The sequence below is a fragment of the Talaromyces proteolyticus genome (assembly GCF_021365285.1).
Source record: "Talaromyces proteolyticus strain PMI_201 chromosome Unknown BGW36scaffold_17, whole genome shotgun sequence".
NCBI lineage: Eukaryota > Fungi > Ascomycota > Eurotiomycetes > Eurotiales > Trichocomaceae > Talaromyces > Talaromyces proteolyticus.
The window spans coordinates 123,876-150,674 of record NW_025764293.1 but is presented as its reverse complement, the minus strand read 5'-3'; the positions used below and the strand labels follow the sequence as shown (position 1 = coordinate 150,674).

At 43.6% G+C, this 26,799-nt stretch overlaps 12 protein-coding genes across 12 annotated transcripts; 6 read left to right on the top strand and 6 right to left on the bottom strand.

Moving 5' to 3' along the window:
- Positions 1 to 511: 511 nt before the first annotated feature.
- On the bottom strand, positions 512 to 1,813 carry BGW36DRAFT_309548 (putative glucan endo-1,3-beta-glucosidase precursor; the record flags this gene model as incomplete). The annotated part of the gene is made up of 1 exon (XM_046212415.1): positions 512 to 1,813. One exon carries the CDS (start codon positions 1,811 to 1,813, stop codon positions 512 to 514), a length of 1,302 nt encoding a protein of 433 aa, XP_046065204.1.
- A 4,077-nt stretch (positions 1,814 to 5,890) lies between these two features.
- BGW36DRAFT_365794 (uncharacterized protein) lies at positions 5,891 to 6,409 on the bottom strand (the record flags this gene model as incomplete). The annotated part of the gene is made up of 1 exon (XM_046214690.1): positions 5,891 to 6,409. The coding sequence occupies one exon, from the start codon at positions 6,407 to 6,409 to the stop codon at positions 5,891 to 5,893; it is 519 nt and encodes a 172-aa protein (XP_046065203.1).
- Positions 6,410 to 8,212: 1,803 nt separating this feature from the next.
- BGW36DRAFT_421120 (uncharacterized protein) lies at positions 8,213 to 9,946 on the bottom strand. The gene is made up of 4 exons (XM_046219535.1): positions 9,524 to 9,946; positions 9,313 to 9,450; positions 8,487 to 9,265; positions 8,213 to 8,420 (listed from the first exon to the last, which is right to left on the bottom strand). Exons 1-4 carry the CDS (start codon positions 9,866 to 9,868, stop codon positions 8,285 to 8,287), a joined length of 1,398 nt encoding a protein of 465 aa, XP_046065202.1. The 5' UTR covers positions 9,869 to 9,946; the 3' UTR covers positions 8,213 to 8,284.
- A 260-nt stretch (positions 9,947 to 10,206) lies between these two features.
- Positions 10,207 to 10,884, bottom strand: BGW36DRAFT_309416 (uncharacterized protein; the record flags this gene model as incomplete). The annotated part of the gene is made up of 1 exon (XM_046212402.1): positions 10,207 to 10,884. A coding segment is annotated over one exon (678 nt), but the record flags the coding sequence as incomplete, so codon positions are not given.
- Positions 10,885 to 12,611: 1,727 nt separating this feature from the next.
- BGW36DRAFT_352745 (uncharacterized protein) lies at positions 12,612 to 13,127 on the top strand (the record flags this gene model as incomplete). Its single annotated transcript, XM_046213394.1, has 2 exons — positions 12,612 to 12,689; positions 12,750 to 13,127. 2 exons carry the CDS (start codon positions 12,612 to 12,614, stop codon positions 13,125 to 13,127), a joined length of 456 nt encoding a protein of 151 aa, XP_046065200.1.
- A 1,438-nt stretch (positions 13,128 to 14,565) lies between these two features.
- BGW36DRAFT_365790 (Intradiol ring-cleavage dioxygenase) lies at positions 14,566 to 15,482 on the top strand (the record flags this gene model as incomplete). Its single annotated transcript, XM_046214689.1, has 3 exons — positions 14,566 to 14,902; positions 14,947 to 15,311; positions 15,333 to 15,482. 3 exons carry the CDS (start codon positions 14,566 to 14,568, stop codon positions 15,480 to 15,482), a joined length of 852 nt encoding a protein of 283 aa, XP_046065199.1.
- Positions 15,483 to 16,034: 552 nt separating this feature from the next.
- On the top strand, positions 16,035 to 17,680 carry BGW36DRAFT_434022 (cytochrome P450 monooxygenase; the record flags this gene model as incomplete). The annotated part of the gene is made up of 2 exons (XM_046221359.1): positions 16,035 to 16,448; positions 16,508 to 17,680. The coding sequence occupies 2 exons, from the start codon at positions 16,035 to 16,037 to the stop codon at positions 17,678 to 17,680; spliced, it is 1,587 nt and encodes a 528-aa protein (XP_046065198.1).
- Positions 17,681 to 18,066: 386 nt separating this feature from the next.
- BGW36DRAFT_331149 (uncharacterized protein) lies at positions 18,067 to 20,494 on the top strand. Its single transcript, XM_046212828.1, has 5 exons — positions 18,067 to 18,132; positions 18,197 to 18,303; positions 18,380 to 18,604; positions 18,681 to 19,118; positions 19,185 to 20,494. The coding sequence occupies exons 1-5, from the start codon at positions 18,079 to 18,081 to the stop codon at positions 20,110 to 20,112; spliced, it is 1,752 nt and encodes a 583-aa protein (XP_046065197.1). The 5' UTR covers positions 18,067 to 18,078; the 3' UTR covers positions 20,113 to 20,494.
- On the bottom strand, positions 20,429 to 21,252 carry BGW36DRAFT_442610 (uncharacterized protein). The gene has a single exon (XM_046221585.1). It carries the CDS (start codon positions 20,917 to 20,919, stop codon positions 20,770 to 20,772), a length of 150 nt encoding a protein of 49 aa, XP_046065196.1. The 5' UTR covers positions 20,920 to 21,252; the 3' UTR covers positions 20,429 to 20,769.
- A 656-nt stretch (positions 21,253 to 21,908) lies between these two features.
- Positions 21,909 to 22,834, top strand: BGW36DRAFT_365786 (uncharacterized protein; the record flags this gene model as incomplete). The annotated part of the gene is made up of 2 exons (XM_046214688.1): positions 21,909 to 22,020; positions 22,083 to 22,834. The coding sequence occupies 2 exons, from the start codon at positions 21,909 to 21,911 to the stop codon at positions 22,832 to 22,834; spliced, it is 864 nt and encodes a 287-aa protein (XP_046065195.1).
- Positions 22,835 to 23,293: 459 nt separating this feature from the next.
- Positions 23,294 to 24,325, top strand: BGW36DRAFT_79204 (uncharacterized protein). Its single transcript, XM_046222596.1, has one exon. It carries the CDS (start codon positions 23,466 to 23,468, stop codon positions 24,219 to 24,221), a length of 756 nt encoding a protein of 251 aa, XP_046065194.1. The 5' UTR covers positions 23,294 to 23,465; the 3' UTR covers positions 24,222 to 24,325.
- A 104-nt stretch (positions 24,326 to 24,429) lies between these two features.
- Positions 24,430 to 25,431, bottom strand: BGW36DRAFT_434019 (uncharacterized protein; the record flags this gene model as incomplete). Its single annotated transcript, XM_046221358.1, has 2 exons — positions 24,430 to 25,022; positions 25,116 to 25,431. The coding sequence occupies 2 exons, from the start codon at positions 25,429 to 25,431 to the stop codon at positions 24,430 to 24,432; spliced, it is 909 nt and encodes a 302-aa protein (XP_046065193.1).
- Between the last annotated feature and the right edge of the window lie 1,368 nt (positions 25,432 to 26,799).

Sequence of the window (26,799 nt, the reverse complement as noted above, 5' to 3'; positions counted from 1 at the left end):
TCCTGACACTTAAGATATGCACTTAACCGTAAGGGAGAAGAAACACGAAAACTGATTTCATCTGTCCTAGCAATGTGTTTCCGTCCATTAAATCGGGGGCATGAGAAATGCATGCGGTTCAAAATAAAGGTACTTCAAATGGGCCATACGATACGGCAGAGATTTATTGCCCAACCTTTAGCACAATTAGGGGATTGCACTAGATGGAGAAAAGTGTATGCAAGAAAACAAACTCCATTAAGCCTTCATGATAATTTCATCCCTGACCAGTCCATTGTGTAGATGTAATACACACGGCAAATAATAATATATACATGAACATCTAGTTATTGGGGTATATAAGCGAAAGTATAATAACCGGATCGAATGAGAAAAAAATATGGACCTGCCCAAGAGCCAATCAAAAATCTGTCCATAATGTCGGGCAATATTGATGACTACCAGCTGACGCCGTAGCCTGTACTAAACCTATGTACAGAGGTATTTACACTCCTAGGACTCATGTCCTTATTTAGAATTGTCTGTAGCGGCGGATGCGGCGAGTGGAGGTGCCGTTGTTGGTAGGGCCACCAATGGTAACGCCCAAGTTCTGAGGGTTCGCAGAAGAGACCACACCAGAGGCGTTCTCATCGCTGGGGTTGACGTCGTCGTAGGAGAAGGCGTAACCCTTGCCGTCAACCTCGTACTTGTGTACAATGGAAGAGTAGTAGTTGCATGGAGCAGTGGTGTAGTAAGAGTCAGCACCGACACCGGGCTGGACATTGCCACCAGGAAGGAGGAAAGTTCCACGGTTGAAGGCAGCGCAAAGGCGAGCCAAATCAGCCTTGTGGGTATCGCTACCGGTGTTGGCAAATGGACCGGTATTGCAGCCGAAGATATCTCCAGCAGAAGGCTGAGCGTATGGTGTCTCATCACCATTGCAGGTGAGAGTGGTGCCATCCGATGTGCAAGAGACCTTGCCAGCGGAGCCCTGGGTATCGATTGTCAATGGGTTGCTGCTTGTGAAGTTTCCGTAGACTTCCTTGATATAATCGGTGAAGTAGTTCTCAAAACCGCTGCTAGAGTTGTTCGAGACGTAGTCATTGGGAGAGAGGACACGCATGATGGTACCGTTGATCGACTGACACAATTGATCCCACGGGAGTCCATCGGAAGCGGCTTGAGTCTTCAGGTCATTACAAACGCTGTTGACAGCGTCGGCGCTGAGACCAAGAGCTTGTTGGATTCCGCCGCTGGTATCGGTAAGGGTCATTCCAATTGGCAGGCCGACGAAGTCGACATAACTAATGTTAGCCCAAAGACCACCATTGCCAGTGTATGTGAATTCAATGAAGCCCCAGTTGATGCCCGCGCTAGGATCGGCAGGATTGACCTGGGAAGGTTGGACAATGGAGAAAGTGCCGTCGGCATTACCAACAGTGAAGAACTCGAGCTCGCCAACAGCGAACCAGACACGGGCAGAGGAGCAGTAACCGGGGATGCTATAGGTAGTAGTTTGACCTTGTGGGTTGAGAGGAATCTTGATAGAACTGCCATCAATTTGCTGGGGGGTGGTGCCACTGCCGGGGTTAGTTGGGTAAAACCAAGTGCCATCGGGTTGCAACATGACAGGGGCATTGTTGCTGTCGAGGGCCGTCACATATGAGTTGACACTGCCGCCAATGTTGTTGGTAACAGTTATCTGAAGAGGACTACCGTTATCGTTTGTGCCATGGGAGATTCCGTTCTTAGGGCTTGTAATAGTGTTCTGAGGAGTGATGCGAATGTCGGCAGCAGTTCCAGGATGCAATTCTGTGGCAGCAGCTTGCTGCATAAGGCCGGCGGTGGCGGCAAGGGCAACGGCCCATTTAGTCAAGCCAAACATTGTGTGATGATCGTTTATATAGGTTCTGTTAAATGAATGTCGATATTCGGAAGAACGGTGTATCTAACACCGAGTAAAAGAGTGGACTGACACAGAATACTGTGCACGAAGAGCATGTAAGTGAAAATGATAGATGACCAGGTTCTATGGAGGTGCGCCACCAGGTCTATTTATGCATAGTTCATCTTCCCATTTGACAGTGAAATGAGATGGGTGGATCGACAGATCTAGTCTTAGGTTTGCGACCTTGCAAGCTAATATTAGAGCGAGAGAGTCACACATACGAAGTGGGGATGTCAGATTCCGACAACAGCCATGTGCGGAGAGTCGCTGGATATTTCGCACATTTGACTGTACACCATATACAGTAAGGTGTGAATCGAAGAGGGCTTTGGCGGTATCCACAGGTGGGCACCTATGGGCCGTGACTTTGAGCCTGCATGATTGTATATGTGCCATGCAGGAAGGCTTACACCATTGAAGCCGATAGCCTCCCGTTTGAGGTAGCAATGAGTGGGGTACGTGCTTTCCATGGCCTGTTTTAGGAACGTTCAGCATGGCCCAAGAGAGAGGGTAGGTAACCAGATGGCAGAGGCCGCCCGGGCACTGCTGGACAAAGCAGTGGGGAGGAGGGAGCTCCATATGCATTGTGTCGGCCGGAAGGTTGCATGGGATCGAAAATCTACTCTTCTTTTGGGCATGAGCCATGCTTTTATTTTCCACTTGAAACGTTCCTAGTTCCTACTGGGGTCTAGTAGGAATGTACGAGATGTTTGCATTGTCGGGGAGCAAGTTTATTTTGCTGGATTGCGATCCCGGGCATGCCATTGGATGCTGGCAAAATTAGTACGCGGCTGCTGGCCAATGGTGATATAGGTGTCCCTGGGTTAGTCCAGCCCGATGATACATTAGTCGATTTAGCCTCTCATATTCCCGTCCGGCCATCAGAAACCCATGGCGGGCACCATAAAAATCTTCCGACTGGTGATACATGGTGTCCATCCAACCTTCATCTAATGTGGCTTTCGGTAGCAGCGTTCTATTGCAAATCAGGTTACTTCGCTCGCGATTACTGTCGCCAAGGCTTGCAGGCATATGGGGTAGATTGATTAGCATGGAAGACATGAATGGCACGCCTGACTGCCCGCGCCCTGAGGCCAAAACAAAACTTAAACACATTTGGATTTGTTGCGGCTAGGCAGCCCCCAGGCCCAAGGCGAGTCAGCAATCAGCATGCAACCCCAAGCATCGACAAAATCAGCGTGATGACGCACGCTAACAGCGGCTACTTAACTATAACTAGCTAGGGCGTTTGCTGATGTAATTGGGTTATAGGGGTCAGCAGTCAGCAAGCAGAGTTTCAATAAAAGCGACAGCGTCAGCCAGTGCGATTCGACGTGCGTTTTCCCGTTGTCGGAATTTGTGAGCTGAGATGATTCCTTTTCAAATATAGCATCGGGCCAACTGGTTATTGTATTGGTGTTTCAATTGCGGTGCAAAACCCACTAGAGTAAGCGTATGCCTCAGTGGCTATCAATATGCGATCAATTGTCGCAGATAATACTGTGGATAAAATCGCATCCTAGGAGCACCCAATAAACGCATTAAACATTGTTGCATAAACACATTCACCACGAGGGCCAACGTGTGGTTTTTTGACCCATCCAGAGCGTTCGGGCAGATCCCTGTCGGGCCAGGGCAGCAGTGCTTGCAACCCCAATCGTCGATCTTTCTTGGGACTGGAGATCACGTTCAACTGCATGAATAATGCGATGGAGTTGAGGTGATCATCAAGAGCTCTGTACGTGCTAAACGGCTGATTTGTGACCAGATTAAATGCCTCGAATATCCATTTAAATACAAGACGGATTACCATGCCTACCATATTATACGGTTCTGGGTTCCGCCACATAGTTTTTGGAATATTAGTGATAACTACATGTATGCATTGCAAATAAATGCATTAGGAAATCGTCTTGCTTTTGCTCTATATACAAATTTCTCTTATCCTTGGGGCCTTGGTCAGTTGGCCTAATCAATAATCCAGGCCGCCCATGACATCAGCTGCCAAGCTTGTGATCGAGCCGATCCGTTTGGAAATGCGACTCCACGAACGTAGTATTCAACAAGAGAAAGATATCTTTCACCTGTGAAAATATTGGTGATAATTCTTTGGACTGTGTGGGGGGACCATTGGCTTTGCACAGGGGTCGAAATAACTTATTGGGTTACTGTGCGGTCTGGCTGCATAAACTACATTCATCGAGGTGTCGCCAAATATATTGGAAAATACCCCGGTAATATAGTTGAATTCTTGTCTGACATAACCACGGTGGAAATTGACGATTAAGCCTATTACGCATTCTTATGGACTGTATTTCGATAACATGAAATCCGGCTTATAAAATATATATGTATATAGCTTCGAAAATACCAATATTTATATTGATGTTTCTTGTACGAAGCAATTCGGAAAAGTAAACAGACATTGACATAGCTTGAGGTACCGGAATATTTCGAGGAAGACTTGGGACATACTTTTTAGCATTTCAATAATACAGAAAGAATTTGCATTCCAGGCTACAGGTTCATTTTAACGAACATTAAAGCATGGCTACTTTGGGCTAGCTGGCTCCCTCTACACCACAGGTAAGACTTAATCTTGGAGCATACCACAGTGAGTGGTAATACGCCGGCATTAGGTCCCCATTAAGCAAGGTGTTTCGCAAGCCTGATACGTACCAATATGAAAGATCATGATGTTCAGAGCTGATTGTATGGGTGGTTGGTAGGATCTACTAATAATGATATCGAAATATTCAGTATTAATACATCCCTCTAACTTGACACACTCAGAATAACACAAAGACAAAGAATTGCGTCATGGGGAGTTGTTTGTGCAGATAGGAAAGCAAACAAGGCCGTGTCACCTCTGCTTGCATTGTCATCTGCTTTCGGTTAAAACACAGCAAGTACATGATCCAGACTCTGGTCCCGGTGGAAGTATGACTCAAATATTGCCTATTTTGCCTTTGAAACCCCGGCAATTAAATAAAAATTGACAAAAGAATGAATCAGCGATGCAAGTTTATGCAAGTTAACTTTCAATCGTGTAACAATTTTCTGGGGAGTCCCTTGCAATTCCAACCAGAGTAAGTCTTATAAAGCCTCTAAACAAGTTTTATGACTAAATTCTTACGTGAACTTCTCAATAACATACACACTGAATATTAGTCTAGAGAATATATAAATAAGAAAGCAACCTCTGATGATAGGAATTGATAAGTGATGCAGCGTACAAATATTTCCTTAGGTTGGAAACCTACCAGAATATGTTTCTATATGATCTGGATATGGATACGCAAACTTCTTAATGATATACAAACTGAATACTAACATAGAGAATATACAAACGAGAAGGTAGTTTGTTAAAGGTTGATAGGTAACGTAGTGTACAAACATGTATTAGGTTAGGAACTTACAAGCATGTGCTTCTGAATTATTGGCGTATTTCAACAATTAGATTATTCATTGCCTTTGTTGTCGGCATATCCCAACAAAAAAATGATACTGATGCACAAGCGGTGGGCCACAAATAGAGTTTTCCCTCTTTGAGAAGAAGATCGTGGTGCTAAGATGATTGCGCAAAGACCATTGCATTTTATTAACCACTCATCACTGTATCTCTCCTACGCCGTTGCAGCCTCAGAGAATTGCTTCGACTCCTGACTCTTCGTCATTTACTCCGGGAAATTGATTTTTTGGCTTACGTTCTAAGTCGGATCTTAGTTAAGCCTCGAGAAATATGGTATTGGATTTACCAAAAGGCGAAATTGGCAGTTTCTAAATGCAAGGACGGCATGACGACTCCCTGCCAGCAGATTTGCGGACGGCTAGAGGGAACAATAACGTCCGCAATACAATTAATGCAACATACGGCACTATGGAGTAATTGAAGCTATGTCGCGATATCAACATGGTGGTCTCGGCATACCTGAGAAGCTACCTGGACTACGAGTAGCTGTATCAGAGCAGTTGTGATGATGGGGGTGCTGAATTACCGCAGAGGAATGCTTTATTATCCGTCTTGGAGGTCCAATGCCAGTCCTTCACTCCGTTAAGTACTTGGTCATGTCCAAAGTTCCGCGCTAATTGGAAATAGCCTTTCTGCGTGCAGTGATGTGTATGCTCTCCGGTCCCACAAGAAAACTCTTCTCGGATGTCACCATGTGATGTGCCATGCTGTGGACATATGATCACCGGATAGTTATCTGAGCTGAACTGTGGCATATATTTAGACCTCCATTGCGCTCCATTGGTTGTTTTGTGCCAGTTCCACCAGTGAAGCTTTGCTTCGCAGTGAGGGCATGTTAAAATTATCAAAGCGGAGTCGATAGAGGCCATCCATAGTCCAGTTGAATTGCCATCGTTATCCATTATGAAATTGGCTGGAACCCATTGATAGCGAGAAACAACTATCAAATTATCAGGTCGCATTTCTCCCTTCCTTAAATAGGCATAATGCTCATTATGAAATTGTGACATTTCTCCGATCGTCGCCTTGCATGTATGCCATAGCGATAGGTCAAATTGTGCGATATTAAGGGGCGTATTATATTGCCTTAATTACTCAATTATTGCCGCCTTTTGTGGGTAGGTTATACTTATGCAATTGCAGATCCTAGCTCCCTTGGAACGAAGGTGGCACCGGTAATGACGCTAAACCATTCAATGGGATGGAGCTTGATACATTCTATGCACGTGTACCAGCGATCATCAATCAGTCTCTGGAGCACTCGATACTCATGAAAACGAAAAGCGTAGCAAAATATGCAATGCTTTTCAGAGGTATCGAGATGTGAGTAATACCGCAGCGTTTGAATAGTATTTATACACTCAGTGTAGCGAAATATCGTTTGCTGGTCAATGCAAGACATATTCTATCAATATGGGGGAGCTAGTCTGAGATTGAGAGGATGAGCTCTGGGGGTAACTTTTTTATGGGTTTTTTCCCGCCTGGCAGGTCATACGGACAAGGCCCTCTCCTCGACCACCGGATTAGGTCTTTGAGTTCAGATCTATAGGCGTTTGAGTTTCTGTACACCAATGGGACTGACCTTCTTCGTTGGATACCCTATGATATGTATTACAAATGCTTCTAGAGGATTCTTGATCTCTCAAATGATGGCTTCTGAGACAGGCGACGTGGTCATGTATACTTATAGAAAGCATCAGAAGATCAATCCCGCGGCCTGGACTCGGAACCCCCTTTGAGAAATGTAATGTTGACAACGATTGATGGAAGTTGGATCGGTTTTTTGGCAAAGGGGTAAAACAATCATTAAATGTTTGCAGATTCAGTGGAATGTTTTGACATGCTACAAATATGGCCCGCCAGTCTGTTAGAGAATTCATCCTACCAGGTATGTCAAAATGCAATGACCGTAGCTGTTTGTACCTCGACATCTCTGTTGGGAAGGGTGAGTTTTTTGATGTATTTCTGAACTGGACATTGTTTTTACCCAATAGCATGAAGAAGAGATATCCATTTATCAAATGACCGTTTCACTTTGAAGAAAAGGCAGCAGAATATTTGAAGTCGATGCGGAATTTCTGAATGTCAAAGAAATATTTCACATGCTGAAAGCGTGTTCATTCAGTCTAAAATTTGATTATTAGTAGGTCAAAGCGTGTGATTGGGAATTATTCCCCCCCTTGTTTCTTCTACACCCACAATAACGCATTGTTATGATTCCTGCTCATTGGCATTCATATAAATTTCTTCATACGTCAGAAACGGCTTCAATGTTTCCTAGTCTCCTTAGCACAGTTCCTTATACAGCGCTATCTGCAACCTTTCGCCTTACCTAGATGAATCGGTCTAGTCTGATCTCGGAAAGAAAACTTATCCCAGCTATGACTTAGTATAATCAGTACTTGACTTTTCCTTCCCTATCCTGAAGCCAGAGTAGGCCCACAGATAGCGGCCTTATTGATTTTAGCACTTATACGCGTTTATTATTGGGGGTTGAAAGTCAGAATCTTTACGCTCACTTGCTAAATTTGACACAGCCTCAAAGGCCTTTCTTGTTTACCATTCTTAACATAAATTGAATTACTACTGTTGCCACATTTTATTAGGCTTATCCCTACACCCTATTTTGTTCTCGGCAATAGAAAGTACGTTCTTTTACCCATATACTGTTATATAAAGTCCTATTTCCTTCACACTCCCTTTAATTTTAGGAGTTACGAATGAGCTTTAGAGTTATCATATCAATAACCCATCCTTTCCACATCAACTAATGATGCTGAGGGGTGAATATAAGACAAACAACTTAAATTGGCCTTTAGATGATGATGGAGACGATGTATCAAATACTGCATGTATATAGTATGTCAATACCATGAGTCACAAGTCTACTCAAAGGAGAATCCCAAAAGATCCACCTCGTCTTCTAACTGCCACACCCGCTGAATCACCCTTTCAATGTTCTTGGTATCGTCATATCCGCCGTAATCAAAAAGTGCTCGAGTTTTAGCTTCAAGTTCAAGCCTGAAAAGAATGTCAATTTCTGCAAACACCCGTACATAAATTAAAACACTTTGGGTTATTCAATACCTTGTCAAGGGAAGCTGTGGATCGCCTTTCAAGTACTCGACTGATTCGGAGATTTGTTTTCCCGAATTACAGGTCACTTCTACCGTTCCCTGCCACTTTTGAGGAAACTGTGAATCAATATGTGCATCGTACTTCATGGTCACTCGATCCTGGAAATTACGTAACGCTGGATCTCTAAGGGCTTCCTCGGTGAAGTCCGTAATCATGGCCTGCCCATACTTGGCAGCAACGGCAAGGACAAATCCCATTGTAAATTTACTTTGATGAACCGTTTCCCCACGACCACTAAGTCCGAGCACGTTAATGGCAGCCTGATATGTTCGTGCAACGACGGATTCGATATCATCGAATTTTAGTGCATGTTTCTGCATCAAGCTTAACAATGCGTCGACGCTCGGGTGGGTATGTCGACAGGATGCATGCCATTTGAAGCTAGACTGAAGAACTGCAAAATCAATTCCTAAACTTTGATCTATAGCCTCTGGGCTAGTGCTCCCTCGTCCTAATGCATTTCCCATTCCACGTGGGCCTTCTAGGATATCCTTGGGGCCCAACAGGTTGTGTTTAGCAACGTATGCTGCAAAAATACCATCGAAACAGGCTTTTCCTGTATGCACTTGCTTGGAATGCGAGGCATCTATCAGGAACTGCCAGAGCCCGGCGGCTTGAGTTCCTGCCGTGCCAATGGCAGAAAGCATCTGACTCATATTATGCCTCAAAAGATGTGAGACCGCAGCTGCAACGCCAACAACGCCACCGGTAGCGGTGGAATGGAACATCTAATTTGCATTAGTACGAATGGTAACAGCACTAGAGGCTACTGTACTTCGTAATGGTTTCTACCTAGATACTCCCCAACACGACAAGCAACCTCGTAACCGACTACACAGGCGGCGATGAAGTCCTTTCCATTGGCTTGTATATCTTGAGCCACGGCAAGAGCCGCCGGAAATATGACCGTTGCCTAAGAGAATCGGCAAGAAAAAGATCAATATATCTCCCCATTTTAGCCCACCACGTGATCGATGTCCACTTACTGGATGCATCATACTCCGATTGTGAAGGTCGTCCTGCTCAACAACATGCGATGCAGCTCCATTAACCAGAGCAGCAAAAGCAGGTGACGTCAAAAGGCCCAGGGACCCATCAATAAACTCGCTCTTGCCAGTAGTTGGGCCCATCTGAACCGCGTATTTTGCTATTGCGGAAACCGCTGGATGGTGCCTGCCAGCTATCGCACACCCCACCCAGTCAAGAAAAAGCTCTTTTGTACGCTCGACTACTTCCTTGGGAATACCTTCATACTGTAAATCAATAGCCCATTTCGCGAGTCGCGTTGTGCGGGCCGCACCTCCGTTCCTCTCGTCTAACGAAGTTGACATCTTGCTCTTGCAGATTATTTTTATTTTGTATATAGCCTTCGGAGTGAATGCTGAACTGTAAATAGTAGCTTTTTCAAGGAATCGCAGATGTAAATTATGATTTGCGAAATTATTTATTCACTGGATACTAGATGTGGAGTTGAATTGCCGACTTCCCTGCATAAGCTAATAGCCTATATGAGGAATCCTCATGGCGATATCCGTGGTACTTAAATTATCAAGCAGGCTACGCTATCAAAAGGTAATGGGCTTATCTTAATTTCCTCATAGCGGGCAGAAAGTGTGTATAATATGATACCTAACAACAGAAAATCATTAACACCATACAGCATTCCTTTCTAATCCCAAATCGGATGGTGCCTATTATCACCCGGGTGCGTCTCATTTCCCATAACCTTCCAATACATTTCGCTAATTTTTGTCTCGGGTGCATCGGCAGGCCGCCGCACAAACCCAGCCTTCTGAATATCTAAAGCATTTTCGTCACGCCACCGTACGAGTGTATCAAAGTCGATGCATTTTTTGTTCACAGAAAAGTCTGGCCAGGGGCGCTCTTGTGTCTCAAGCCAAGTCATAGTGGTCATGGTCGTATCGGCGTTACACATCAGGAACTGAACGATTATGTCCGTGCAGTGGCGTAGGTGAATCCAGAATAGTTCGGCATGTCGTCGCCTTGGTTGTGACTCCTCTCCGTAACCCTCCATGTGGTACTGCTCGCCGTCGAAGTAGTAGTCCTTGAATGCTTCCTTTCGAATTGTGTTGAAGCAATGTAGGACGTGAAAGACATCCATTCCGCCCATGTAAGCTTCTGGTCCAAGGCCGAAGACATCGTCGGGATACTTCACTGTCTTTTCGGGGTCTTTGCCGAGCGCAATGACTTGTTCCCTACTAAGGACAAAGGGACGCTGGATCTCATAATCCAACCATAGGTCGTCAGTCTCAGGGCTAGGCTCACGGCGGCCAAGTAGCTGATCATCTATCTTCTCAGCGGGGAATAATGCGCCCTCTATTTTCTTCTCAATGAAAGGGATCTCGATGTCATCCAGTACTGGGGCTATTGGAATTGTTAGTTTTCTAAAATAGCCGATTCACTGACCGAAATTTTTGAATTTGCAGCGACTCACAGTAGGTAGATACCTTCCTATACGCACTATTAAGCCCAGAAGACTGTCGGTATGGGAGTGCAAAAAATAAGCTTAGTGAGGAAATAAAGATAGCAATATTTAAAGCCATCAAAACCTTGCTCCAAATGTAAGATGATGGGCGATGTTTGTTACTGCTTCCTTCACTTTCAAATCGAGAATTCGACGCAGATCCGGTTGACAACGAGGTGGTGCTGTCACTACCATGAACTAGATGCTGTCTCAGCCCGTGGTCCTTTTCACGCTCGTCGATATCGTCTACCTCTAGAGCTTTATATTCGGGAAATCTGATGCTTCTCCATTTTCTGAAACCTGAAAAAGCCATGTTCAAAAACTGGATTCAATAACCTCGGTTGATACAATGATGCAATTTTCTTCCAGTACAATGGCATCTGTGGATAAAATTATAAATGACAACAAGTATATGATAATTGAGGGCTCGCTGAAACTGCTTGGGCTGTTTGGCGTTCATCGAAAAAAAGACACTGACAGTCTCTGTTATATTTCGTATAACTGATTAACAGGTTGTTTTCTTTAGAGATAAGATGCGCGGTGGGGTTTCTTGGCTGACACTCTACAACGTGAGAAGATTGGAAACCCATAACGCCACATTTATTGATCGTCATGTTGTGGAGGTAGCAAGATGTCATGTGCAACAGAATTCGTTGGGAATATAGCAACGATGGTATATCATTGGTGGGGCTAGAATCGGCTAATGGTCGAATGCTACATCACATCCGGGGTGTCGGTTCATATTTTCGTATCCAATATTTTCAGCCTGGGGAAGAATCTAATTTTTCAAGTTGCCTTAAGCAGCAGACGATAATAGTAGGATCTCAGTTGTGTAGTTACAATTGAAAATATCAATAGATTTTCTATAAAATGCCATATCTCATCAAGTGAACCCAAAAGCTATCTTGGGTTTGAAGTTGGAACAACAAAGTTATCTTACTTGAAAGCCGAAAGAAAATCGCCGATGGGATTTCTAACGCAAAAGTGGAAATGATCTGCACCGTTTTCTTCTAGAGCAACAAACATCTGTTGCATATCCAATCCGTAAATGCAGCCATAAGGTTGTAGGATTGCGGGGCTGTCAATACACCGATAAGTCCTTACCGGGTTGCTTCATAACACCGTCAACACTGGTAGAATGCTTGTATGGAGTAAGAGATGGCCGTTGTTGGCACGCTAAAAGGCCCACCCGCCGATCAGCAGCGGCATTTACTTATCTTTGTTTTATGCAATGCCACCCAGTTTATCTCTTCCAATCAAGCTTCATGATCAACATTTCAAGCCAACCTTGACTCAGTACTTGCAGTTTGATCATTCAATATTGCCCCGCTTGTCTGTATTTGTAAGTCAACAAGGATAACAATAATAATAATGCTAAGCTAGATCACACCCGACAAGAAAAGAGGGGAAATATCTGACAAGTCACGCCGCGGATCATCGATGAGGTTATGAAAAAGCAACCCTGTAGCCCGATCTATCGTCTTAGCGTCTCACCAAATGAAATATATAAGTAGATCATTGATCCCTCGTGAGGGTCCGCCAAATATTGTGCTACTTGGAATTTGAAAAGATATATTCAAGTGTTCAAAATGCCCTCTCTAGCTCAGACTTTGACCTTAGTAGTAGCTGCTGCTAGCTTATCGTTGGCTCTTCCGGCCGCTGAAAAGGTATTCTAAGTCGGTCATAATTTCATCAATGACTACAATGATAAACTAATGCTGTTGAAGCCAGGGGTAGCAAATAAGCGAGCCGAGCTATATCCTGCTCCTGACCTTGGACGCATCAAGGTTGAAGACACTGAAAAGCGATCTGAACTCTACCCTCTTCCCGACCTTGGACGCATCAAGGTTGAAGACACTGAAAAGCGCTCTGAGCTCTACCCCCTTCCTGATCTTGGACGCATCAAAGTGGAGGACATCGATGAGCGATCTGAACTCTACCCCTATCCTGACCTAGGACGTATCAAGGTTGAAGACACTGAGAAGCGCTCTGAGCTTTACCCTCTTCCCGACCTTGGACGCATCAAGGTTGAAGACACTGAAAAGCGATCTGAACTCTACCCTTATCCTGACCTTGGACGCATCAAGGTTGAGGATATTGAGTGAGTCACACAGCAGATTCATCTACGATAGTAATATTATAGTAGGCCCCTAGAATCGCTATGAAGGACAGGAATGAGACTTTAAAGTAGTTGGCTTCATATTGACCAAATAGAGGGCATGTACCTTAGCATCTCTATCGATTAGTCGGTTACGCTCCGTGTAACTAAAAATGAATGGTTCTTATCGTAATTGAAAAATGAGACTAATTGGTTCTCAATTCTATAAAACCCTTGATCAACATTGAAGCTTCTTTCATTGTGGTTTCAAATATATGTAGAATGTACAGAATAAATCCATCCTTTCTCAAGAATTCTTGGTAATATGTATTATCTACTTAATACGGTAGTTTATTGTGGAATGTACTGTTGATTTAATGTCACAGGCTACGAAGTAATGGACAGGACATTTAGAGTATGTGGATAATTGGCGATTTGGGGCTGATTGTAAATAAACATTGGGCGTGGTTTCTAAGTATCACAAATCTCAGTTACCTCGAAAAAGAAAAAAATTGAGGGATAAGGAACGGATTGCTTATGAGTATTTATGTCAGCTTCTTTCCTACCCGCCTCCGAAAAACGAAAAAGTTCTGGTCATGTCGGCGAATCCCTTCGCGGTATAGTTAGGCTTGAAATAGCAAACTTGGATAGAAAGGCAAATGAGCATATAAGAATCGGTGAGGAGGTAATTGCACCTATTTACATAAACTTAGCAAATTGAAATGAAACGTGAGCGGAACAGTAGGTGAGGTCTAGCTACCTTGTAAACACTATTAGGAAAGTCTAGGGAGTAATCATCCTCTGCAATTTTAATAAAAACTCCCATAGATACTAGCAAATGAAGAGAGAAATTTTACACATGTATGTCCTCTCTCATGCATTGAGCTGGATACATGGGACACGTAATGCAGAGTGTTGCAATAATTCATCCCCGATCGACTATGGGCTGCGCTATTTTTGTGAGGGTTGCCTGTTACAGGGGACGGGTAATTGCTGTATAGATTACACCAATCACGGCAAGTTTGTGGATGCTGACCTTTTGGTTGCCATTAACATGGAAGACTGTAAAATGGAGTAAACCTTACGAGAAAAAAAAAATAAATAGGACGATAAATCCGCTTCATCTGTCGAGTTCCTTCCCAGATTAGTTAAAAATCGCAGGCCAGAGTTTTCCAATTTCCCAGATATTCACCAAGCCTCCTGACGGATTAACCGTGCAGCTTCAAAGTCTTCTGATTATCTGGGCTCTTGGCCTTGCCATCCTTTTTGCCACACATCTAGGTCAGTATGAGCAGCAGGATGCAGCAAACCTGGTCCAAAACTGAGAACATCAAATAAATATTCGACGTGACCTTGAGAAACGTGCTCGTTAGTTGGAACATAGTGGTGCTAATAAGGATGCCGATATTTGTTGCTGTGACACGGTCGAAAGAATTCGTCCAAAGATGTTCCAGAAACGTATCGTCGTTCGTGACCTGGGTCCTGTTCTTATCAAGTGTCATGAGGTGACTGAATGGAGTATTACTGTAGATACTCCAGAGTCGGGCATCTTCAGTGACAACACCACCTTTGTACTGAATCCTGAAGATGAAAATTGGGCTCTCTATGTCAAAAGTGAATACTTTCGGTCCAACATTGATGAAAGCCAGGTGGATGTTGCTCTTACACCTGACGCTCAATTCCTTGACGTCGAGACCTGTAAGCCTATTACGAGTATTTGGTTCGATCTATGGAATTGTAGTCCTACCGGTGTTCACTCAGGTGCTGACGGCCAAGGCAACGGTATAACGATGACACGTCCAGTAGTAATGCCACTTTTCTTAAAGAAATTCAAGAAACAAATGATTATCATATGATTCAGTTCAAAACTATCGTCCCCAGTAATCACTCTGGACGTACTACATATCACCGTGTCGTAACTCATATCGGCGATCTCTCTCAGTTATCGAACAACACCATCTCGGGCGGTACTGTGGCACATATTGGTCAGCTCCTCTGGGACCAAGATCTCATTCATGACATCGAGGCCATTTCCCCTTATAATACAAATGATACCACCATCATCACCACCTCAACTGATTGTGCGTTCGATGATGAGATTGAGAATGCAAAATCAGATCCTATTATTAACTATATTAAAGTTGGAGACACTATTGAAGATGGTCAATCAATCAGCTTCTCACGTACAACTGTGTGTTAACGTTTTCCACAGGCATATGGAACACACGGGTATTTGGAACACCTGTGTAATCCATATAAAATGGCCCTTTTTAAAATCTTAATATCTCAACAAAATTATATGAGAATTATAGTTCAGAATTTAGTATATTATTTACATAACAGTAAAAGAATATATGATTAAAAATTTTTAAAATGACTAAGTAGATATCAAAATTACATTAAATTATATAAGATACTAAAAATTACGTTATATTTTGGGTATTATTTGTTAGTTTAAAATTATCTTCTTTTATTTTTGAATATACTATCAATTGATATATATTTTATTTTATATGGTAATTTTCAAACTATAAATTGTATATAATTTTGTTGAGATATTAAGATTTAAAAAAAGGCTATTGTATATGGATTACACAGGTTTCCAAATGCCCGTGGAATACGTTAGTGCGGGGTTCGGGAAGTAAAAAATGAAATTACGAAAACGAATTTTGGTTTGGAGACTCGCCCAATATGATGTAAGCAAGATTTCAATTTTACCGATATCGATATAGTAGCCGATTTCGGTTTCTAGCATCTAATATATCTTTCACAACCAGCAATGGTACCTCGAAAATATTCTGAATAATGATGTGACCGCATCTAAATATTCACTATATTAAAATTTGGAGATCAAATGACTGTATTTTTTGTTTCGAAGCCAACACTCATGAATTTGTCTGTCTTTTCTTCCCTGATGGGCTTACGTGTATTCGACCTACAATTTGTAGCATTTCTAGCTACTGCTATTTTGAGTCTTATTTCGATTCTTTACTTTTATATCTTGATTCTATATCCGACCATATTCACGCCCCTACGAGATATACCAACGCCACCCGGTCGTTCTCTTCTCACCGGTGCGACATTGAGATTGCCTGGAGGACCGCATACTCACGACCCTCGATACTGGAGGGAGACTATACCGAACGATGGACTGATAAGATTTTACTTGGTTGGAGGTCGCGAAAGGCTACTGGTTACCAGTGCCAAGGCGCTCAGTGAAATTCTAGTCACCAAGGCGTCGCACTTTGTGAAGCCTGAATTCGTGAGACGGCGTCTTTATTATGTTACGGGTAACGGTCTACTGCTCGCTGAAGGAGAGGAGCATAGTGTTTGTCAACTATTTCCACAAGAGGTTTCCGACCAAGAAGCTAAGGGTATATGTACTAGGTTCAACGCAAAAGCTTTATGCCTGTTTTTTCGTTTCGCCACGTCAAGGACTTATATCCTATTTTCTGGTCAAAGGCCAGGGAATTGACTGAGGTGCTGGCTGATCAGATTGCGATCAATAACTCAAAAAAGACTAAAAGGGTGATCGAAATGCGGCAGTGGACAAGCCGAGCCACGTTGGACATTGTCGGCCTTGCTGGCATGGATCATGACTTCGGCTCATTAAAGGATCCTCACAGCCAAATCATACAACAGTATAAAAAAATGCAACAAAGCCCATCGTTATTTGAAACGCTTTTTGGAGTGTTACTGTCTCCTTTCGCCGCCGTAAAGGATGCTAGCGTGGTTCTGCGAGTTCCAACGAGACGTATGAAAGAAATCAAAGAGGCTTCTCGTTTTATCCGTAACGTGTGCCGGGCCATCATCCGAGAAAAGCAGGATAAGGCAGATCAATCGTCATCCCAAATTGGTATTGACCTTATTTCGGTGGCGTTAAAGAGTGACACATTCAGCAATGATGCCCTTGTAGACCAGATGATGACTTTTCTGGCAGCAGGGCATGGTACAACTTCAGTTGCCCTGCAATGGTCTGTTTACGCACTGTGCAAGCATCAAGACGTCCAGCAGCGGTTACGTCAGGAAATTTGCGAACAACTTCCCCTAGTCACCGACGACAATGTCGGAATATCGGCTTCCGACATTGATCGGCTTGCCTATTTACGCGCCTTTTGCAACGAGGTTCTGCGGTTCTGGCCCCCTGTGCCAAGTACTATTCGTGAATCACTCCATGACACCACAGTCGCCGGGCATTATATCCCAAAAGGCACAATTTTTAGCATTTCACCTGCTGTCACAAATCACGACGCCGAGCTGTGGGGTCCCGACGCAAACGTTTTTGACCCAGAACGCTGGATGCGTGAGGGATGCGCCAATTCCGGAGGTGTGAAAAACAGTCATGGATTTTTGACATTTATTCATGGCCCACGGAGCTGTATTGGAGATAAATTTGCAAGAGCCGAACTGGCCTGTTTAGTTGCAGCGATTGTTGGCAGGTTCCATTTTGAACTGGAAGACCAAGACAAGGTCGAGATGTTCACCAAAGGGGGTATCAGTGCAGCCCCTGCGGATGGTATACGTGTTTATATTGAGGTGGTTGATGGGTGGCAGGCATGAGTGATGCATCTAGTTAGCTGCTGGATCAATATATCAATATCCTATGTAGTCTATACATGTATCGACTTGCCCTCATCTATCAATAGATGTTTTCGGCAAAATGAAACTAATATCCCGATGATTCGCTAACGAAGTGAGCTTCACGCATGGAGTACCGTACACCTAAGAACCACGTTTTTTTCTTTAAATGAGAAGATTTCTACCGGTATTTCCACATCGGGACTTGAATCCAATACAATGATGGGAAGAGATCAAGCGATTTTGATTGGTTTGAGCGATCCGCGGTACCTTGAATTCTTCCGCCGCCCTTGAGAGTTTCTAATTCCCCGCGTCCCGACGCGACCCTCGATGTTTCATTTATCTGGATAAAACGCGCTCGAAGTAACCAATAACGCACTATGAGAGGCCGAAAGCGGAACTTTGTGGCTTGTGTGCACTGCCGTCAAATGAAAGTAGGTTCTGTTCTCACATACGTGGATAGATGAATATCTATTGGGCTCGCTAACCTGGCACCAGCTGGCGTGTGACGGCCTACGAAAGTTCCCGGCTGCCTGCTCAAGATGCACGAAGGCAGGACGATTATGTTCAGTCGATCCATCATTCAAGCGTGTAAAAAAGAGAGAGTACGTCAAGTTGCCTGCTATAGCTCTTACCTTCATAACATGTTTGTACAATTTTCTAACTAGGTATATGGTAAAGGCAATTGGAGGCAGCCCAAAGAGAATTGCAGGACATAAAGCGATCCTTGAAAGGACATGAGCATGGCCAAGAACCCTCAGATAATTCTCCCTCAACACGTGTCACACCATATGACAGTTTCTCGTCTCTCAGGTCTGAAATCCACATTTCTGATAGTGTATTTACTAGTAAAACAATAGGGGGAGCTGAAATTTCAGCAGATTTAATCCGAGACCTTTCAATGGAGTAGGTTTGCCTGTTGTCGATTACCTTTCGAAAGGAATACGAAAGAAGGATGAAGAAAAGACTGACTTACTACAAGCTTTTCCGAAAATTATCATCGGCAATGCCCCTTTTTACCACCGTTTCCCACATTTCTAGAATATTCCGAAGCTTGTCCTCTCCTTTTACACACCATACTAGTTATTAGTTTGGGAGGTAAGCCAGAGCATGTGGAACTTTTCTCAAAGGTCGTTGACAGCGTTCGCACGATGTCATATGACTCAATGAAACCGGAACATCTATCGCTTCAATCCATGCAAGCACTCTTGTTGCTATGTTACTGGCCTTTGCCATATTCAAAGAGAATCGAGGATCCATTGCATTCATTCATCGCCATTGCAACCCATATGGGCTACCGACTGGGTCTTCACCGGCCATCCCATTTCGCAATGGACTTTGAAAACAAAACCCTACTTGATGGAAACATAGCTATTCTCGGACGAATCACCTGGGCTGTCTGTTTCATAATGAATGTCAGGTATGCTACATGTTGCCAGTAATTCCCCGCAGTTTTAGAGGAGCAACTGGCTAAAAGGTTTAACAGCGTCACAAGTCAACTCGGACTCCCTACCACTATTCGCTTGGACAGAGGTCTTTTGGAAATTCTAGCAGCGAAACCAGACTGGTTGCCAGATACACTTTATTATCAGCTACATATTTCACGACAGGCGTTCAATATTGCGTCAACCCTCGAAGACTGCGGCTCTTTATCTAACGATGGCTTATCATCAGACCAGCTACCAGTAATTCGTGTCTTTGATACGGAGTTAAAAGCCCTCGAATACCGCTTTTCTACGTCATGGTCGCTATCCGATCATCTTACTTTCCTGGGTTGTCGAATGATGCTATACACCCTTGCTCTGACTGCAATATCAGAAAGTCTAGAAAATGATGACAGAAATCATGTCCTCGGTGTCGAGTCACCATCTCACTGGGTGACCCAAGGGTATCTCACAGCGATAGCTACCATTCGTACAGCGGCCTCCATGCGAGACAAATTATTGACCTCCCCTACTCGTCTACATAAGCTACTCATGAATGCAGTGTGTTATCTTCTTCTACTAAAATGCTCGAGATACCAAGACCTTGTCGTAAGCACCACCCTCTCCAGTGGAATTAGTCAAGGTTGGAACATATTACGAGGGTTGTCAATAACACCTGGAGACTTCACCTCACGCGCGTGTCTCATCCTTGAGCGTTTAGCGCGGTACAGTGAGATGCTGCAACCACAAGATAGAACGAATGGCCTGCTTGTCCTGAAATCTCGGATGGGTGCGAATATTGCGTTCAGTACAGCGCTCAGAACAAGAGAATTTTCAAGGAAAATTCAGCATTATCAAGCGTCCAGCGAAAGTGACACAATAGAGCAGCATGCCGATAATTTAGGTATTGAAGACCAGAGCTTCTCTATGGAGAGCAGCTGGGAAGATTTGTTTCTTGATATGGAAATGTGGACGCGTTCCGTTGAATGACATCGTTATATCACCAAGGTCAATAAATACACATCATTAGGACTAGTTGACCTCTACCATTTCGGACATCCAGTAGGATGGCCATTTTAGTCTTAAGATATCTCTGGGCTAACAATATGCAAACTGTATTTATTTTCTTTTTGGATTCAGTGGTTGTCGTCTGCTGAATTCCACAAGAACATTGGTCTCTCTTTATGATTGTCTGCATCTGTAATACTACCACTCCATACTGGGTTTTGATGTGCTGAGATATCAACAAATTTCTGGGAAAACGAGAGGTATTTAGCCTCATATGGGATAGTGATAAAGTCTATCTTACTTCCAACAATGTGTTCATCTTTGCATTCCGCCTAGGAAAGTGGCCTCAGCAACTCTTCAATGGTTACCTTCTCGTTTCGTGTATATTAGTTTTTGTTCTGGTTTCAAACAGAATGCCGCCACGTTTGTGAACCTTCCTCAACGGGGAAGATTAGCAAACGTCACCCCTTAACACCGATAATACAATAGGTATCAGTCGCAAAATACTTTCCGACCAGCTCCGCCACCTTCGTTGAAGTGACATTCCCACTGTATGCAATCATAACTATACAGCTAGGCGGTTTGTAGGCGTCCCCCTGCACCAAATCTCCGACAAATTGAATTTACTACGTCGGCGGCTTAGACAGCATTGACATGATCCGTTGTGCCATCGTCAAATATCAGTTCTAGCTGTTGTGGACCGTTAGCGCGTACATCAATAAGCCTTTTGCAGTATTGAATGCCGCTTTTACGCATTCCATCAGGCAACGAGTCATTCAGCAGGCTCATACGCTCCTCCCGGCCCAGTCTACCAAATATGCCACCCGCAGGCACTTCAACGCCAGCGATTGATCTTCACCACCATGCCACCATCGCATCCACATAGATCCCTTATAACATTTCTCCTCTTGTCGACGACGAAGGTCTTGGTCTAGTACTTTTATAGTGTGATGCGTTTGTGAGCCTATACCGTAGTAAAAGATGGACACAGTGGAAACACGTCAGCTTCATATTGCAACAGTTGAATACGCGGATGCGGTCCAGCGCAACAGGCCAGTAGTTTACCGATTGGCCATGACCCGATAATAGCGATACAGAAACGCTCGGACGTCATTGTAGGAGCTCACGCCGTATTTTTTAATAGGGTGAATGTTTTGAGATATGACAATAGATGACTAGTATTTGTATGGGGCGAAGGGATCAAGAATTGGCAAAAGCTTCCAAGATGAAAGGGGCAACGCGAATCATTGGATCAAGAAGGTAGACAGCAAGGCAGCACTAAATACACCAACAGAAGACGGGCCTCACCAGTTAGGAAGTTACAGGGACTAGCACAGTTCCGGGTTGTAGCAGCGGAAAGTTTTTCCCAGGTACTATAGAGTGCTTTCTTACAAGGGTTCCATTGCTCATGGCTAAATCTCCTTTAGTTAGTTTGTTCCGTGTGCTGAATTGGTAGTTAGATAAGTGGCAGAATTTCTACCAAGGGCCCTGCTAGCGGCCAACCCTCTGAGAATGAGACTTGGTAAAACAAAACTTGCGTTGTCCTCAAGATCGATTTAGTCCGCCGTACTGAGAAAACCCGGATTTTTCTCGGGGATAGCTCTAGTCTCCGAGACGTGAACAGTGGAGTTACTAATCCTGCACCTGTCAGCTTTTAGTTCGGTTTTCGATTCTACTTTGTGGCTGTGCGTATTATTCAGGTTTCGATAAGATTCAATCCTCTCTACTCTACCGTAACGTTGAAGAATATCACGCTCCAGATTATATCGTCGGTCACCATGCAGCAGTCATCAGCAAGTTATCCAATTGAATTATTGGATAACTGGCTCGGAGTAACCGATCCCAAAAAGCGAAGGACAATTCAAAACAGAATCAACCAACGAGCTACTAGTAAGGGCTATATCATCACCTCTGTATATTGAGCCTTTGTCGTAGTACTAAGTAGTTGGCAGGGCAGCGACAGCGAGAGGCACGTAAGCAGAATACTAAACAAAATAGTCGCCGCCCTACTGCGACATTGTCATCTACCGGCAAAGTTGACTTTACAGATTTGAACGCACATCCAATCTTTGGGCCAACAGCAGAAAAGTCCAGGCAGATTATCAAACTTCTCGAGAAGATCATTTGTGAAAAGTTTAAGCTAGGATCTCCTGATACCGACATGCTTCTCGGTCTAACCCGACTCAATATACTTCGAGCTCTCAATGCAAATCTTGACATACTTGGATATGAGGGTTCTGCGATGGACAATGATGATGCACAATCGTCTTTTAGCATTATCGGACCTCAAACTGCGAAAGCAGACTCCCGTGAGGCACTATTGCCTCCAGCTTTGCGACCGACGGTGATTCAGCGTACCGTCCCTCATCATCCCTGGCTTGATTTGTTTCCTTTTCCAAAAATGCGCGATATTCTCATCATGGGAGGCGATTCATATGATGATGAATTGATGTGCTATAACATGCTTGGGGACAGGCTGCCTGAGAACAGTGCTCGGGGCGAGACTGGCATTATTGTTTGGAAAGACCCCTGGGATCCAAATGGGTGGGAGGTAACATCGACGTACATACAACTTTGGGGTTGGACTATTCTAGGCTGTTCTGAGCTTTTCGATTCTACGAATGCCTGGCGAGCGAGGCGAGGAGAGACCCCTCTCTTCGTGTTGACCCAAAATACCCACGATTATGCCCAGTATTGCCGATAAAATGATCTATCAATATAAACCGGACTATTTCAAGTCAATTACTGCTCTCGACTAGACTATTTCTATTAACAATCGGCGGCTGCAAATAAAGAAACAAATATCAACAGCACTTCAGTTCCATATTATGCAAACATACAGTATTTTGCCACAGAATTTTGACAAGCCAAGAAAGTTTCTGTGCTACAACTGGAATTGATCTCAAAAATGCTAGCCATTCTCATTCGGCTTATCCTTAGCAGCAATGAATCTACTCTAGAGCGAATACTTCAAGCAGCTAAGAATGACATTAGAAAAGGCAACACCATCACAGCAAGGTTGCGCAACACTCGCCTTGTCCCTTTTAGCTTCGGTGTTAAGAGACATGGCCTTTATCGAACCGTGGCAATCATCATAAAACTTGTTCTTAGGTTGATACTATCCGATTGCAGCGGGCAGGTAACTACTCGCACTTGTCTCGAAATGGTCGCAACATGCGAAAGGTGGGGTGGGGCGTTCGTATTTCTCGCCAATTATACGTGGTGGTTCTACTTCATGCCAAAATAACAAAATCGAACAACTCATATTTATAGAGAATGTAGGGTGCAAGTGAACTTGAATCAAACCCCCCAACGAAGATACAGGAAGAGAAACTATGTCTAAAATGTCCTTGCAGAACCCAACCCATGCTTTTTGGATTTCTGCCTATCATGGTTTCAGCAAATCAATTCCTATTTTGGATCTTACCCAAAAAATCTTGCCTGAGTATGTTAATCACAATCGAGATATCGATGATTCGAAATTTCGTACTCGCCTTCACGACATTGTCATGCCTGCCCAAGAAAGCGGAGAGGACGAATGTGAGGATCTCCGGTACATCTTGAAAAAGGATACATGGAAGTCGAGAATCTACCTTCTTTTTTCTGTCGGACCTACAGAACCTCATGATTCGATGACAGCAGCCTCCGAGCCGGCCGATCTCATTAACCACAATGAAATTGACGATCCAAAAAAAGAAAATAGCAACAGTGACCGTGTTATTGAATACTGCATAGCTACTGTCCAACGAACCTCTCATTTAACACTCTCTTTTCTCATTCAATTTCCGAATGACTCAACTCATAGCTCGCACGCTGTTGAGTGCAAACGTGGTAAAATGGTCCCGCGAACCCAGGTCTTTGTCAAAGACTCAATTCAATACTCATGGGAAATGGAGTCTGGCATAAAAGACTTTAGGCAAACTTTGTTCAGAAATCATTCAGGGCAAAAGACTGCCGTGGCGGTATTCCGAAGACTTGAACATTTAAGGGGCTTGCGAGGAAAGTTGCTGTTGGTGGACGAGACTGCCGGGATTGATCATGTGGTCGTTCTACTCAGTACTCTCGCAACCTACAAAGGTGGCGGTGGATGATGTGTTCGCACTTCATTTTTATTTAGAGTATTTTCCACCGGCCTATGACGAATTTGTTAACCATTGTCCCTAAAAGCGTATTAAGCTATCAACATGAGAAATAATTGACAAAAGAAACAAATATTATCCTACAAGGCCCGATCGAATACTTGCAGGCGCAGACGCTTTATCACCATTGGAATGTATTTTAGACACTTAGATCATCGGGCTATCCCTTAAATCCAACCAATTTCAACGATAACTCCCATAACTCTCGCTCTTTATCCGGACAATAGGCATGGGACCCGTACCCAGGTCCCCAATCTCCATCCTCAGAGTTCCAAGGATTTGCTATTTGAACTTCTTCCAAATATTTCCCACCTATGCCATTCAAACTCTTGGATAACGCTGCCCATACAACGGTAGCGGCACCCTGTTCTGTGGTTTTCAGGCGAGGCCCAAGCACCGGATTTGTGATTGCTTGTTGCTTCCATTCATTGGACGTAAATTGCATCAGCCCCGTTTCTATGACACCCCCAGGATGAACACTAAAAGCACATAGTCTATGAGATCTGTATCTACGGTCTGCCTCGTTTGCAGTCCACAGATTGGCCGTTTTACTTTGGCCATATGCTTTCCAAGCATCATAGGCGTTGTCGTCACTTTCGACATTATAGTCATGAAAATTGACATTCCCAAACCTATGGCCCAATGAAGAGACAAAAATAGCCCGGGCGTTAGCTCCACGAGAGGCTGCATGTAGGAGAGCAAATAATAGGAAATGTCCTAGCTGGTTTGTTCCAAACTGAGTCTCAAACCCATCTACAGTCCGTCATTCGGATGAAGCCATAAGCCCTGCATTTGCGATGAAAACGTCCAAAGACTTAGGGTTTTTTTCGTAGAAATCCTCAGCACAAGTGCGGACACTTTCAAATGAATCGAGATGTATTTCAAGCAGGTGAACGCGGCAGGATTCGGTAAGCTCCTCCCCAAGAGCTTGTTTCGCTTTTTCGATGTGGCGTGCTTTCAAGAACAGGGTTGCTCCTATTAAGAATATAGCTTTAGCGATCTCCACACCAATACCAGAAGATGCACCAGTAATAAAAATGGATTTATTCTTGAGTTTCTCATTGCCAAGGCCTTCATCTTCGATAATACGCCGAGCAGTACGACGGGCGTCACCGGGGCCTTTGGGAGATTCATGGAATGTAGCGTAACAGGTAAGGCTCATTTTTCGGCGCGACCAACACTGGATTCATATAGAAGAAGATTATAAATAAAGAAGAAGTATAATATTCTGCGATTTCATTACGAAGTTCTCATCGAATTTATACTCCTTGTTAACACAGAAAAATAAAACATTCTCAAGTTCTCAACATAACTCCTTGACAGGTGCCAGTCTACCTATATGCATGTGTCATCAATACCTAATGGTAAAATTCAAGATTCTTCCCTATGAGGAATGACCAAGGCTGAGATTGATCTCTCAAAAACCATTCCAAAATACATGTCAATATTGACTGTCAAATGTTGTGAGTTGTCAGAGTCCAGCCGCAAAGCCTGTAACTGTCAGCATTTAGCTCGTTTTAGTTCCCATTCAAGATTGAGCAACGTTAAATCCGATGAACACACAGATCCCACGAAGAGGACATTCCGTACTCTACTAGGCTGATAAATGAAATGTTGGTTGATTCTCTTCGAATACTTAGGAATGGAATGCTACGCAGAGGAACAAGACGATGTGTATTGGTTGAATGTGGTTGTGGCAAAGACGGCTAAACAACCTGAACTAATCAGGCGGCCAGGGAGCATCGGGCACCATCGGCCACAGTGCATGTGTCAAACTTTCAACCACCATGCCCAAAGGGCATAACCCTTATTTAGCAGGTATTATCTTGGTTATTTTTGGTTACATATTTTTTCTGACAGACAAGGAAGATCACGTGTTCTCAGTAGCGGCGCTGCTTCGGGTGTCAAAACCTTTAGATGATAGACGAGATAATTTCCTCTTTTCAGTATGTTTTGACGGGACTTCTAGACAATAAAAGGTCGAGCCAACAAGATATGCCAGCGACCACCACAAGTGATAATAGTGTCTGGGGAGCCTTGGTCTTCTGTCCAATAGCAACCTTATTTTATTCAGGCCACTAGGGAGAGTGACGTCAGGAGGGACAGGAGCACTAACGTATTCTACAAGTACCCTGGGCGTACAAGCGAAATACGCACCAGTGTATTGCATACAGCATAGCCATTTGTATCATATTCAGATCTAAATAAAATTATATATAAACCATAGTTTATAATCAAGAACATATATAATAAAAGCATTAATAATAATAAATCTAGAAATTAATAAATCTAAATAAGAATTAATTAAAATTATTAAAAATACAGTATAATTTATATAATTATACATAATTTTGATTAAAACAATAATTTATAGTTAACTATATCTATATAAATATATTTTATAAACTTCAATAGTTAATAAAATAGTGGAATACGTTATTCGCTTGTCTGCTTGTCTAATGAGACTTCGGTGCACAGTGCTCAAAGCTTGTGTGTTGGCCGAAAAACCACCACAACAAAAAGCGATCCC

What these genes read in the sequence shown, in the direction of transcription:
- BGW36DRAFT_421120 (XM_046219535.1), bottom strand. Translation starts at nt 9,868, where the DNA reads ATGTCAACTTCGTTAGACGAGAGGAACGGAGGTGCGGCCCGCACAACG. An exon ending in ATCGGAGTATGATGCATCCA is followed by an intron (nt 9,451 to 9,523) that starts GTAAGTGGACAT and finishes CGATTCTCTTAG; the next exon opens with GCAACGGTCATATTTCCGGC. An exon ending in TAGGTAGAAACCATTACGAA is followed by an intron (nt 9,266 to 9,312) that starts GTACAGTAGCCT and finishes AATGCAAATTAG; the next exon opens with ATGTTCCATTCCACCGCTAC.
- BGW36DRAFT_331149 (XM_046212828.1), top strand. Translation starts at nt 18,079, where the DNA reads ATGAGAGGCCGAAAGCGGAACTTTGTGGCTTGTGTGCACTGCCGTCAA. An exon ending in AAGCGTGTAAAAAAGAGAGA is followed by an intron (nt 18,304 to 18,379) that starts GTACGTCAAGTT and finishes TATATGGTAAAG; the next exon opens with GCAATTGGAGGCAGCCCAAA. An exon ending in ATCCGAGACCTTTCAATGGA is followed by an intron (nt 18,605 to 18,680) that starts GTAGGTTTGCCT and finishes ACTTACTACAAG; the next exon opens with CTTTTCCGAAAATTATCATC.
- BGW36DRAFT_442610 (XM_046221585.1), bottom strand. Translation starts at nt 20,919, where the DNA reads ATGAGCCTGCTGAATGACTCGTTGCCTGATGGAATGCGTAAAAGCGGC.
- BGW36DRAFT_79204 (XM_046222596.1), top strand. Translation starts at nt 23,466, where the DNA reads ATGTCTAAAATGTCCTTGCAGAACCCAACCCATGCTTTTTGGATTTCT.